This window comes from Panthera onca, chromosome F2 (assembly GCF_046562875.1).
Source record: "Panthera onca isolate mPanOnc1 chromosome F2, mPanOnc1 haplotype 2, whole genome shotgun sequence".
Taxonomy (NCBI): Eukaryota; Metazoa; Chordata; class Mammalia; order Carnivora; family Felidae; genus Panthera; species Panthera onca.
The window spans coordinates 54516746-54531835 of NC_138356.1; the positions used below are offsets into that span (position 1 = coordinate 54516746).

The 15090-nt window shown below is 34.0% G+C and overlaps 1 protein-coding gene across 1 annotated transcript in view; it reads right to left on the bottom strand.

The window, feature by feature from the left end:
* The window catches only part of NUDCD1 (NudC domain containing 1), a 75652-nt gene that overhangs the window by 24544 nt on the left and 36018 nt on the right, over positions 1–15090 (bottom strand). Inside the window, exons 6-8 of the mRNA XM_060611162.3 lie at positions 12379–12580; positions 6721–6865; positions 1861–1986 (exon numbers count right to left, since the gene is read on the bottom strand). Coding sequence (XP_060467145.1) covers positions 1861–1986; positions 6721–6865; positions 12379–12580 — 473 coding nt within the window. The remainder of the gene's footprint in view (positions 1–1860; positions 1987–6720; positions 6866–12378; positions 12581–15090) is intronic.

A 15090-nucleotide genomic window follows, 5' to 3' on the forward strand; every position in this document is an offset into this window, starting at 1 on the left:
GGAAATGGTCAACAAAATGAAAACGCAACCTATTGAATGGGAAAAAAATATTTGTAAATTATATATCTGGGTAAGGGCTTAACATCCAAAATTTATAAAGAACTCCTGTAACTAAATAGCAAAAAATAATGCAATTAAAAAAAAATGATTAGAGAAACTAAACAGACCTTTTTCCAAAGAAGACCTAAATATGATCAACTTGCACATATATGAAAAGGTGCTCAACAACAGTAAGCATCAAGAAACGTAAATCAGGGGTTCCTGGGTGGCTCAGCTGGTTAAGCGTACAACTCTTGATTTTGGGTCAGGTCATGATTTCATGGTCATGAGACCGACCCCCATGTTGGGCTCCATGATGGGCACGAAACCTGCTTAAGATTCTCTCTCCCTTCCTCTATATCTCATATCTGATGGTGGCTGGGGGATGGATTAAGGGTGTCAAAGGTATAATCTTCCATTTATTATAAATAAGTATAGGGGATTATAATTTATAGCATGATGACTATTAGTTAATACTGTACTTAATATATGAAATTGTTAACAGAGTAGACCTTAAAAGTTCTCATTATATGAGAAGAATTTATAGGTATGTATGGTGAGAAAATTTAACTAGACTTATTATGGTGGTCATCTTGCAATATATACAAACAGCATATCATTGGTGTCATCTTGCAATATATACAAACAGCAAATCATTGGAGTTAAACCAGCAATTAACACTGAACTGTGACTAAACAGTTTGAGTATGTGCAAAATGCTGGAAATGTTTTATCAAACATTGTCTCTAAAAACTATGGTACAATGAGGGATTATATGTACATTTCTTAACTTTCTGATGACAGAACCTACTTATAAGAGAAATCTATCATGCATGCTCTTTAGGAACACATTTTATGAAGAAGTAAGGTCACACAAGTCAGTCAGAAACACCAAAATAAATAAATGAAAAAATTCTTCACAAAAGAAATAGTCAAAGGTAGTATCATGAAATAGTCAACAGTCAACAGCAAAAAAACCAGACTAAAAATCCTGTATCTTGCACACCAATTAGTAAAGATCAAACATAAAAACGAAAGGACAGGTAAAGATGCAGTGAAATAGGTAATAACTGCAAACATTATTAATGAGAATATACAGTGGAAATTGACTTGTCAGAGTCTTAGTCCAGGACTCATTAATTTGACTTCTGTAACTCTATTCGATAAAACCCCTGAATACAGAAATGGCTTTACATAAAGAAAGGATTCTTAAAAAATAGCATATAAATAATGCAATTGGAAAAAATTTACTGAAGATACATACTATAATCTCTAGGACAACCACTACATATACATACACACATGAACACCAACAATAACATTGTATAGTATTACCTAGCTGTTAAACCAGGTGAGAACATAAAGAAATATGTCATAATTTCAAATGAAAAAATGAGGTTATTATAAATTAGTTGTAACCACATATAAAAACCTAAACAGAAAAAAGCTTACCACAAGATATCAAATATGCAACAGTACCAAAATAAGGCAACAGTGTTTCATTAGGGATGGTGATATAAACTGCCACTTCATGAAGTAATGAGTTTTAGATGATAGCCACCCAACCCCAAACACCAAATATTATAAAACAGTCAACAGTAAAAAACAAACCAAAAACAAAAACAGACTAAAAATCCTGTATCTTGCACACCAATTCGTAAAGATCAAACAAAAAGTTCAAGGGTTTTCTTGTCATTTACTTTGCTGTTCAGCTTTGCAATCAAGCCAGGTTTGCAAATTATATGTGTGGCCAGTTAATTATTATCTCCTATAACTTGTACTTATTCATAAATTTTTAGAAATGTGATGATCAAAAACTTACCACATGAGTAGTTTTTAATGTCATGCCATCGAATCTGCATAAACTGGAGCTCTCTTCAAAGAAAATATCACATTCTTCTAACTCTTGAGCATTACAAGGAGGTTTTTCTTTATCTGGATTTGGATTCTTAGACCAGAAAACAAAATAAACAAACCATCAACAATAAGAGAATGGGTTTCTTCATACTTAAAATATCAAGATTACAATAGTAATTAAAAACTAAATTTCAGACCCATGACTGATAAATCCTAATCAACAAAACCCAGAAATGACAGAATGATGAAATCACCACAAAGACATTAAAACAGTTATTACAAAATCAAGGATGTACAGAAAAATACATATATGTTGAGAGAGGTATGGAAGATATATAAAAAGAACCAAACTGAACTGTAAATATGAGAATATAATATCTGAAGTGGAAAGCAAAAAAAGATGGGATTGACAGCTAATTAGACACGGCAGAAGACCTGTGAGCTTGAAACACAGCAAGAGAGTCTATCTAAAATGAAACACAGAGAGGACAAAAAATAAAAACACAACTGCAATGACCTGTGGAACAAATATCAAATGGTCTAACACATGGGTAACTAGAAGAGGGCACGAAGAATGGAAAAACAAAATTGAAGAAATGGTCATTAAATGATGAAAACTCTAACTCTATAAATTGAAGAAGGTCAAAGAAACATCTAAAAAACCCACTGCAAATCACATTATAATGAAATTGCTGCAAACTACTAATAAAGAGAATATCTTAAAAGTAGTGAGGAGAGGAGAAAACACATTATGAACAGAGGAACAAAGATACAAATGACAGCCAACTTCTCATCAGAAACTATGCAAGCCAGAAAACAATGGAGTATAACAGAAGTTCTGAAAGGGGGAAAAATCCTATCGACAATGACTTATATACTTATCAAAAATATTAAAAAAGGACGACAACCTAAGTATTTTTACAGCAAACAAAAGCTGAGAAAATTTACTCAGTAAACCTACACTACAAGAAATGCTAAAGGACACTGTTCAGCCAGGAAAAAAATGACAACAGATGGAAACATGAATCAACATAAAGAAATGTAGAACAGAGGAAATGTGTAATATGTGGGCCAATGTAAGACCCCCCCCCATATTTTAATCTCTTTAAAAAAGAACTGACTGATTAAAGTTGAAATAATAATGTTATTGAGTTTATAACATGTAAAAATAAAATGTCTGATGAGAATAATAGAAAGGATGAAGAAATGGAAATCTATTGTGAAGCTCTTTAGTTACAGTGAAATGATGTAATAATTTTTGAAGAAAGATGGTGATGAGTTAACGATGTACGGTGTAAACTCTAGAACAACCACTAAATACACACTAATACAAAAACAAAGGTGTAGCTAATAATAAGCCAAAAGTAGAGATAAATGTAAGGAACTTTTAATATGTTCCATTGCTTAAATGCAAGAAGCACTCTCTGGCCTTATACCCTCACAGAGTCCAAGGATCACAATGCTGAAGTGATAAATTGCACATATACATGCATTATGAAATTATGTATACACACGTATGTAACAGAACCATAATTCTACAACTGACCAAATGTCCACACACCTCGTTTGCCAAAATGCAGTCATGTTATTGAAAACTTGAGGAAATGACCTGAGAAAATCTCTGAAACTAAATCTCTGGAGTTATAGAAGTGATAGAAGATGAACCTTGTCCATGTCCACCTGGGATTTGGAGCCACCTAGTTTAGTCAGCCTAAATATCAATGGAAACAAGTCTGGTTGCTATGATTGGCTGGGAAGGCAATATCAGCAATTAGCTGGGGCCATTTTTTCAGCGATTCAAAAATATGTATATGTCCAGTAGCATAGAGAAAGCACCCTCTGCACTCCTCCCTCCTTTCCCTTTTCCATTAACTATATGTTAAAGATAAGAGGACAAAAATGAAAAGTTCAGGACTATCAGGGCGCCTGGATGGTTCAGTTAAGTATCCGACTTCGGCTCAGGTCATGATCTCACGGTTTCTGGGTTCAAGCCCTGTATTAGGCTCTGTGCTGAGAGCTCAGAGCCTGGAGCCTGCTTCAGATTCTGTCTCTGTCTCTCTCTCCCCCTCCCCTGCTGTCTCTCAAAAATAAATAAAATGTTCAAAAAAAAAAGTTCAGTACTATCAAGGCAGCCAGAATTTAACAGGACAAGTTTACAGAGAAAGGGGAACAGCAGAGAAGAGAACCCAAGATTCTGCTACTTGTCTTTAGGCATTTACTGATTTTCAAGCTGTGCTGGAAAAGACAAGTGGAAAGAAGGAGGCAAGGGGCTCAAAAGCTGAGTGCTGATATTAATAAAGTACTTGGGAGACAAAATTTAGAGATCAGAGCCCACACCGGAGAAGCCCTGGTAAACATCCTAGACTTTCAGTTGAGATTCATGAAAAGTTCTGCCTTGGAAGAAAGAACAAACAAGGAATAAATATCAGCCACATAAAATACTGAAATACAGCACCAAATCAAATCATCCTTAATGGGATTAAGAAGACAGGCTGAAATTTTGGAGGAGGTAGGTCAAGTAGTGTTTGGAATAAAGTATATAGCATTAAATGCTTTCAACAGAAAAGTAGGTTAAAAAAAATCAATCATCTAAACTTTCACTTTTAAAAATAGAGCAAAATAAATCTAAAGTAAGCAAAAAGGAGAAAATAATCAATGTAATAACAAATGAAACTGGAAACTGAAAAAAAGCCAAAGGAAATAGATGCCCAGTATAATCCTGTATTTATTAAAGAAATTAAATTCATGGTTAAAAACTTCCAAAAAAGAAAACTCCAGTCCAGACAGTTTCACTGGAAAATTCTATATTTAAAGAAATAATGCCAACTCTACACAATCTCTTCCAGAAATAGAACAAGCAGGAAACACTTCCCTTTTCATTTGACATCAGCATTACCCAGATACCAAAACTGAATAACGACAGTAAAAAGAAAAAACAAAGACTACAGACCAATATTCCTCACAAATATAGATGCAAAACTCCTCAATAACATATTAGCAAACCCAAACTGGTAATACCTAAAAGGGATTATACATCATGACCAAGTAAGGTTTACACCACAAATGAAGTGTATTTGACAAAATTCTATATGGCCTTTCATGATAAAAACTCAGTATAATAGAAGAAAATGTCCTCAACATGACAAAAATGATCCATACTTAACAGTGAAATATTCATTTTTCCAAGCTTACAAATAAGGCAAGAATGTCTGCTTTCACTATTCACCATTTCTATTTTACAATGGATTAAAGGTTCTAACCAATGCAGAAAGATAACAAAAAGTATAAAGATTTGAAACACGCAAGACAGCCTTCAGCTGCAGATAACAAGATTCTATGTTTTTCCCAAATACACTGGTGTTCAGACATAAATAACTTACTCATATATACCAATATTCACTTGAAATAATCAAGTTTAAAAGGCAGTTAGCAGCAATAATCTACAATATCATAACAAACCCCACTACTGTAACTATATGATTATATCCCAGAGCCCTATCACAAAAAATACTTGCTGAATGAATGAACATAGGGCAATGCAGTCTGCATGGGCTTGTTTTAACACCAGGGCTAGATCAAAGTTTCACAGTCTTACAAATGCTTTCCAGTGATCCTGAAATTTTTTTTTTCAACATTTTTTACTTTTGAGAGAGTACAAATGGCTGGCGGGGGGGGGGGGGGGCTAAGGATCTGAAGCAGGCTCTGTGGTGACAGCAGTGAGCCTGATGTGGGGCTTGAACTCAAGAACCGTAAGATCATGACCTGAGCCGAAGTAGAACACTCAACTGACTGAGCCACCCAGGTGCCCCCTGAAATTTTTAACTATTGCTGGCAGACATGAAACTTGGTTTCTCCATTTTGGCCATGTTTTCTTTTGACAGAGACATTTACTTTCAATATTCTAATTTCCTTTCTACTTTAGGATATAATTAACCCTATAGTATAAACTACCTCCTAACAGTTTTTTCCTCATCACTCTAACTCCAAATGGCAATAAGTCAGACATTGTACATGTGCTGATATAATTTTTGGTGAATAAACATATAACTGAAATTCTGGTATAATGTTTTATTCAATTAAAAAAATTTTTTTAATGTTTATTTTTGAGACAGAGAAAGAGCACGAGCAGGGGAGAGGAGGAGAGAGGAAGACACAGAATCTGAAGCAGGCTCCAGGCTCTGAGCTGTCAGCACAAAGCCCACACGGGGCTTGAACCCACGAACCATGAGATCATGACCTGAGCTGAAGTTGGACACTTAACCAACTGAGCCACCCAGGCACCCCTGCTTTATTCAAATTTTTAACATTATCTTAAAAGTTATCAGATTGGAACATTTTCAACAAAATGTCACAGTTGAATGAGTAGTGTATTATCACTGTAATCATTACAATGAATTATTTTGTCAATCATAATTAATTGTAGTATATATATACCCCTGTGATATCCTAAGATAACCTAGAAAATTTTACGATGACAAGAAGATTATTGGCATAGGTATACAGTAAAATCCTAATTTTGTCCCTGCCAATATCGGTCTGATTCTTCTAAAGGAGAATATATAATGTATCTATGTGTGTGTATACATATATATAAATATACACATGCACATCCACCTTATACAGCAATCCCACACACACAGATATGTATTCATATAGTGTAAGGAATGAATATTAGAATTTTAACCTACATTCAAACACCAGTCTGTGCCTCATCCGTGTCTCTAACATTAGTAAATGTAAAATAATGTTTGAAAAACATGGCACAACCCTCACATAACATACTTCCGGGCCTTTGGAAAGTCACCCTACTATTACAATTGCTTACCAGTTCTTCAGAGGTCAAATGCATCAAACGTTCAGCTATTGCAGCACACTGGGCTGAGTCTCTTATAAACTCTCCTTGTTTATCACCAACCACTAGCTCTGGCCATGTTAGTCCTTCATTCTTTTTAATCAAGAAAATCTCCAAGCTAGAAATTAAAAGAAGTTACTTGTAACATGCTTAATGTTACATTAACCAACTATACAAATTATATAACCAACACCAACCAGAAGAATCTTCCATTGAATCTACCCACCCTGGTGTCCAGAAGATACCAAAACTTGTGTTCATTTTGGTATTGCATTTGATAGAAAATCTATAATCCAAGGGTAATAATTTATACTTACTAAACAATCAAGAAAGTACCACTGGAAATGGTATGCCACATGACTTGATGAGAAGAGTGATTGGCAAGAGTAAGACCACCTAGAAAATACTGTTGTAGTCCAGGTATGCAGTGTATTACTGAACTTAAGAGACAGAAATGCAGGCACCAAGATTCTGAGATATTTTACTAGGGAATGGTGGTAACGAGGATGGTGGTTGGGGCGGGCACGTGAAATTAACTGACTATAACTAAAGGTACTTCTTTATGCATGAAGCCAATAATTAGCTTCATTTTCCTAAACTAGTAGCCATAATATATATTAATGTAAACATCAGGCAGGTTAGATCAGCACAAATATCAATTCTTAAAATACAGATTTTAATGAATTGAAAAGAAAGTAGAAATTATAAAATAATTAAATTTGGTAACATAAGAAAAAAGTTGTTAATGTGGTCTGTATCAAATGAAAATCTAATTCTGTACGTTTAAGCCACTGAACAAATTCCAAATACACTAAAAGGGGCCTATCACGGAATACTGAGATTAAGGTTTCATGTGGCAGGAAAGAGAATGAGAGCTGAGCCGGGGCAGACCGTGGACATAGGAGCACAGGGAGTTGCCCCACGTGCCTCTTGAATAGGAAGAGAAATTCAAGTAATAAGCTGCTTTAGGCGCAGCCGTTGCTAGAACACAGAGAAAAGTGGGGTGGTGGTAGCTGTCCCATAGGAAAGCAACCCTTCCCACGTGCCACCTTTGGTACACGTGTGCCATACTAACCCATGCCCTGGAACACAACTGCAAGGAAATAATTGCAAGGACACAATAATAACTATAATCATAATTATCAAATAGAACATGCAAACTTATCAATTATTTTTCAAGGCTGTTATTATCTTCACCTCATGAATTAATTACAGCACTTTTAACTTTTTCTGAAACTACTTATTTTGAGACGACGCAAAACATCTTTTCTATGTAATGAGTTCCTATCATTAGCATTAAAAATTACCATCATAATCTATTCTCTAAAAGAGAGCTAATCTTGAAAAGGATGATGATGATGAAGATAATAATCGCAACAGCAACTCATACTTATCTAATGCTTCCCATATGCCAGGTGCTGTCTTAAGCACTTTACATGTTTTAACTCACTGATTGCTCACCACAACCAAATAAAGTAAGTACTATTTTCATCTTCATTTTACAGAGTAAGAAAAGAAAAGCACTTAGAGGTTAAGTAACTTGCCAAGGTCATGAGTTAGTAAAGCAGTGTGGCTCCAAGTCAATGCTCTTCACTACTGCACTATTCTGCCTCTCTGAATAAATACATGTAAATATTAAGGAAATTTTACCATGACCAGAATGTATAAATACTGTTTTAGTCAGCTGCTACCTAAAGAAGTTAAAAACAGTTCACACAATGTCAGTTATAGAGAATTTCTGAACCATCGTTAAGTTTGCACGCCTAATCAATGCAATCCTTTAAGCACAACTGCATTTCTACATTTTAAAATTAAGATCATGTCCTACCATCCAGCCAAAAAGAACATATAACCCCATACATTAATAACCTACAGACTAGTTAACAAATCCTTCCAAAGTGAGAAGGAACATTAACCATTTGAAAATGAGAAATATGAATAATTTAATCAAGCACAGAAAATCATGTTTTTAAACCAATGACCCCACCTACACATCACTGTAATTATCCTTTGTAATGTAAAATAGTAATCAAGTACCTCAAATTTAATGGGAAAACAACACAGGTTTATGCTCATGTATTAAATGCTGAAACTATTTGTGTGAGGTCCAGCTATTCTAAACCTTTGCTAAGTTACTGTTTGATGACCTACTTTAACAGTATGTTATAGCTGCTTTGCCAATTTAGAAATGCTACCCTCAATCTCTCTCATGCACATAAAATATGTTTAAGTAGAATATAAAATGTTTCTTAAAGAACCGTTCACATAACTAAGCTTTTAAAGTATATTAAAAAGTGTAAAGGGAATTAAGGGTACACTTATCATGATGAGCACTGAGTAAAGTATAAAGTTGTTGAATTATTATACTGAACACCTGGAACCAATATAACAGCATATGTTAATTATACTTCAATAAAAAATAAAAATAGGGATGTCTGGGTAGTTCAGTTGAGCGTCTGACTCAAATTCAGCTCAGGTCATGGGATTAAGCCCCATATCAGGCTCTGCACTGAGCGTGGAGCCTGTGCGGGATTCTCCCCTTCTCTCAAAATAAAAAAAAAAAAAAAAAGTTTTTAAATAAAGAGTAATTTTATCAGATTCTGTTACGAACTCAGTGTGTTAGTATGCCAAAGTTCATGAAGAATGAACCAAAAACCATGTGTTTTACTGTGGTAACCTAGCTATAGTCAGACGGTGATTAGTGGACACATTAGATTCCAGGGTACTTCTCATCTGGGTGTACTTTTCCACATCTTCATTATCCAGGTAAATGGATAAACTGTTAACAAAATCAGGTATTTATTCAATTGGTATAACTGAGTATTGGTCAGGACTCTAGAAACCACTTTTATCACCTTGAAAGGTGAGATTGTCGAAAACTATCATGTCCATGAGATTAGACTTTAATCTAGCTCAGATCTTTCACTCTCCCTCTGAAACAGTAATACTTTCCTGAGAATTACAATAAAAATATTTTTGTAAACATTTGCAGGAGTGATTATGAAAAATGTGGAAGGACTGCAGTGATTATTTAAATATACCATGATTAAAACTGGTTAGCAAGAATTATTAGAACAGTTAAAAAAAAATCCATCCAAAAAGAGAGAAAGACAAAGCATCAGATTCATGGAAATCATTATTCTTTTTTTGTTGAATTCACTGAATATTGGATTCTTATTTCAATAATTCTCAAAAAATTATAAACAACATCATTTACTCATGAATCTATTTATCTTCCCACATTAAAAAAGAAAAGTCGCCAAATTTCCCCATCAATAAAACGAATTCAGGATATAAAAGCATATAGCTTCAAATTTTTTGAACTAGATACCTATTTCTCAGACTTCCAATATTTAGACTCAAATCAAAGACTCATATGGGTCCTATATTACAAATTGAAAATTATATTTAAAGTAAAAATAACTAATTTTAACCCACTTCTGACCAAATCTGACCATTTCTTTTTTTTTAATTTTTTTTTTAAACATTTATTTATTTTTGAGACAGAGAGAGACGGAGCATGAATGGGGGAGGTTCAGAGAGAGAGGGAGACACAGAATCTGAAACAGGCTCCAGGCTCTGAGCCATCAGCACAGAGCCTGACGCGGGGCTTGAACTCACGAACCGTGAGATCATGACCTGAGCCAAAGTCGGACGCTTAACCGACTGAGCCACCCAGGCGCCCCCAAATCTGACCATTTCTTAAATTAAGTGCCCAAAACCATCTATTAACCCATCACAGAATGTAATAATTATTAATAATCTATAATGAAAGATTTACAAAGGGGCAAAAAAGTAGGAGCAAAGGGTTATAGTTTTATAAGAAACTTAATTTTTACCTATTTTTCTGCATATTCCTTTCACTGAGGTTTTTACAGACTAAATTCAGATTTGAAGTATAGAATTCATGGAATTTCACAAATGCATATACCCTTATAACCCAAGGAAGCTATTCAATCATCCAGAAAGTTCCCTTGTGTCCCTTTTCTAGTCAGTCCACCTACACCCTAGAGGTAACCACTGTCTTGATTTGTATCACCAGAGATGGTTTTGCCAGTTTGCCAACTTCATATGTTTGGACTCACACTGTATGCACATTTTTTGTCTCTGGCTTCTTTCACTCTGCATGTTTCTGAGATTCATTCATACTGCTGTGTTTATCACACCATTCTCTTGTATCGCAGAGTAGCATTCTATTGTGTACTACTGAGTACTAATATCTAGTAGAATTTCTGGGTTACTAAATGGGTATATATATATGCTTAGCCTAAGAAACTGCTGAACAGTTTGCCAAAGTGACTATCATTTTTCCCTCCCACCAGCAATGTACAAGAGGCTGGTGATCCACATTCTTGTCAACATTTGATACCATAAGCTGTCTAGTTTTAGCCATGCACTGGTGTCTCATCTAGCTTTAATGTGCCTTTCCCTCTATTTTTTCATATGCTTAACTAGCTGTTCAAATATCATCTATCATGATACGTCAATTCAAATCATTTGACCATATTTAAAATTGGGTTATCTTTTAATTATAAATTTCTAACAAGGTTTCTTATATATGGAGAATGCAATTCCTTTGTTTTATATGCATAATGAAAATATTTTTTTCCCAGTCCATGGCCTGGTTCTGTTTTCTTAATGGTTTTTTTTAGAAGAGAAGAAATTCTCAGTTTTGCTGTACTGAAAAGTTCTGTTTGGATAAGTTGACCATATCATCTATTTCTCTTGTGTCCTGAACACACAATTACAAAAAAATGTACACGGCTAACTTACATTAAAAAAATATTCTCTATAATTTTCAAAGAAATATTGACTCCACTTGTAGGAGTCCTCCATATATATTCCTGCACACATGAAATTCTTTTATATACACATGAAAGTTATTCACTGTAGCAAAAGACTGCAGTCAAAATATCGAATAAAGGACCATTTTTTAAAAATGATTGTGGGTGACAAAGTAAAATACCATAAATAGCCATAAAGGAGAATAAAATAAATCATTATATATACATTATAGAAAGTTCTTCAAGATTTGCTATTGAAAGTCAACAAAAGCAAGCTGTAAAACTATGTATAGTTATGTTTTAAAACCTTTTTTGTTCAAAAAACAGACATATATCTGCTTGAAGATGCATAAAATACCTGTAGAAGGAAAACTATGAACAGTGGTTATGGGCATGAGGGGAAGGATGACTGGAGGTCTGGGCTGGAGGGAGTCTTCACACTGTGTACCCTTTCATGTATATTAAAATTTAAAGAATGGGAATGTATTATCTAGTTGGCAAATTGAAGTCAATAAAAAGAGATTTTTTTCTTAAAAAATTTTAGAGTATTAATCAAAACAAATAACCATTTTTATCCATTATTACTGTTACTACTGTCATTATTTTTCCAGAGCTGATAATAAAAACTCTACCATAGAATACAAACTATAACTTTACTAGCATTTTTAATCTTAATGATAATCATGTATTTTGATACAGTAATTCCATTTTTAATCTGTCTTAAGAAAGAATCAGCAATACAGACAGACCTATTGTAGTAGTAGTCAACTTTGGTGTAACCACTGTAGAACGGATAAGAAAAAAAGAAAAAAAAATTTTAAATATAAATACAACTCTATCTGTATACCTATTATCTTTAATCATCCATGTACTGCTGTCTTGATCAATAGATGAATAGAGATTTCCTTCCAAAAACCTCTGACCCTTCAGCACAATGTTGATGTGATCAGGCAAAAACTGTACTTGAATGTCCTCCTTAGAACTGCCTTCTGGAAGTTGTATTGTTACTGTCAAATCATCTTCAGTCTGTTGCCAGTAATACAGAGGTTCTATTGGGAAAAGAAAAATACATTATGTAATAAAAAAGTGGAGACCAGAACACACAAAATGAGACACTGGAGCACACAAAAGAACACCTATCTAAAGGAATCTTAGCATAATTTCTACTGATCTTCTTACAAAACAAAGTAACTATAAACAAACACACACAGATCTTTTGGGGGAATTTTCAGAGTTATAACAACTGCACTTGACATTTCCTCTTCCAGGCTTACCTAATGCTGCAAGACATAAGCACTCATAAAATACTAATGACAGCAATCCTTTATCCCCATTCATTCTCTCCCTGCCTCCCAGTTTCCCCTTTTCTTCCTCCTTTCTCTTCCCTTTACACAGACAGCAGATTCCTACTTCAAAGGAGTAACAAATATGTCATAAACCACTGTCTGAAACTTTCACCATTGCTTTGATTTGCGCTAACAATGTAACTCTGTGATACAGAAGACAACTATTATTTGGTGAGATACATACCCACATAAAAATAAAAGATATATTTATAAATTCTACTCTGCAACTTTGTGCATGAAAGCAATTTCACAGGGAATTCAACGGCTGCCAGTGTATTTTGTCCAAGTTCCCAATAAAAGTATCCTCCCTTCACCTCCTTCTTGATCTCCTTGGCTTCTCTTAGAAAAAGCTTTAAACTCATCATGCTACAGGTTGAAATACCCATAGGATGAAATAAGAAAATAGGGCTTAAATGCAAAAAGAATAAATATTTGCTAAGAAATAAATAATTATTTGCTTAATGATATCCATAAACATTAATCTGTCCACACACTCATCAGAAAGGAATATAACATAGTGGTTAGTAACTAGTACTCCAGAGTTGACTAGTCCTAGGTCTTGAATCTTGGTTCAACCACTTATTAATCTTGGTATGCAACTTTATCTACTACCCTCTTTTTCCTAATCTGTAAAATAAAATAACAAAATATGACATTATCTCACAGAACTGTTAAAATTTAAATGAGTTAATGCATATAAAATATATAATATCAATCCTGTTATTACATATATTATAAACTCTCAGTAAATTCGGGTTATAATTCTTTTCTGAGGGGGGTATCATTCTTTTTATTTTTGTGCTGTTTTGTGTAAAAACTTTGTAAGTACTAGCTATGCTCAAAGATATAATAGTAAGTGTGATGTATCTTCTTAAAGGGTCACTTCTATTTGATGTTAAATAAAATTTAACAAGCATGATACTATAGGAATAAGCATAAAAAATGCATAAATTTTCAGGATAAAATTGTTACTTTGGATTAATTTCTAACTTGCATCATATTCCTTTAAGCAGGCTCTTAGATCTTCTCTGTTATCTCTTTAAAAGTACTTTTAGTATAAATTCACTGAGAAAGTTTGAACTACAGCTTAAAAGATTGATAACTATAAGCTCCTTAAGGCAAGTTACCTGTTTTACTCAATTTTCTGTCCACCACAAAAGTTAACGAGGCAGTTTATATGTAACAATGATTCAGTGGGCAACTTCTGCCAGATATGGAAAGGGGAGGAGTCTGCAAAATCACATGAGCTTCTAGTAAAACTTAAAGTCCATGGAAATAGACTAAATGGAAAGCCAGAATTTTTTAAGCTTCTCTCCACTAAAAGTTATACAAACAACTAAATAATTTTTTCAATTGTTGGTTGCTAAGTGCCTATGTTTTGGAAATTGTTTTAAGTCTTTCTAAGAAAATGCTCTTACTTATATCATTATGACAACACCAAATTGGCAACAGATAATATCAGTCTTCTTGAGGTTTATAGAAAATGAAACCCATATATATTCTCAGATGATTACTTAAAAGAAAGCATGCTATAATTGACAAACTATCCATAATTTTTTAAAAATTACATTTCTCCTTTATAGGTAAAGTGTGTTTATTACAAGGTACACAGAAAAATACAGGGGATTTGAGGTTCACACTAAAAGGGAAGGAAAGACGTTAATGGATTCAGAAGGAAATCAAAATATAATGTGAGATGTCAACAAGAAAAACAACACCTGAACTGATAGTTATGATTTAAACAGATGTTGTATCCCTCCTACGCTACAATCTGTCTTGGAACCACATAGTTTCAGGTACTAGGCAGAATGTTTCCAGAGATTAGGGCATTCTTTCATTTCCTTTGCAATTGCTCACCAAGAGTTCTAAGGGGCATGTGGTCTAGAGATATGAATAGCTGTTTTGGCTAAGCTCTAGAAAAGTTTAACAGTATAATTAAGACAGAGTAGAACTTATTCAGAGAGGGATCTTAGAGATAATCTAACATTAAAATACATCACATGGGAAACCAAGTTGTTAAAAGGCTAAATAAAAGGCCATCAAAGCACAACTCTCTTATTCAAAGGTGCGTATCATTTATGAACCTGTGGAAAATATTTTTAAAATATTTATTACATTAATGTTTTCAAATACTTTTCTTCTTTTTTTGTCTGTTTGTTTATTTATTTTTGAGAGAGAGACAGGCATGAGTGGGGGAGGGCAGAAAGAGAGGG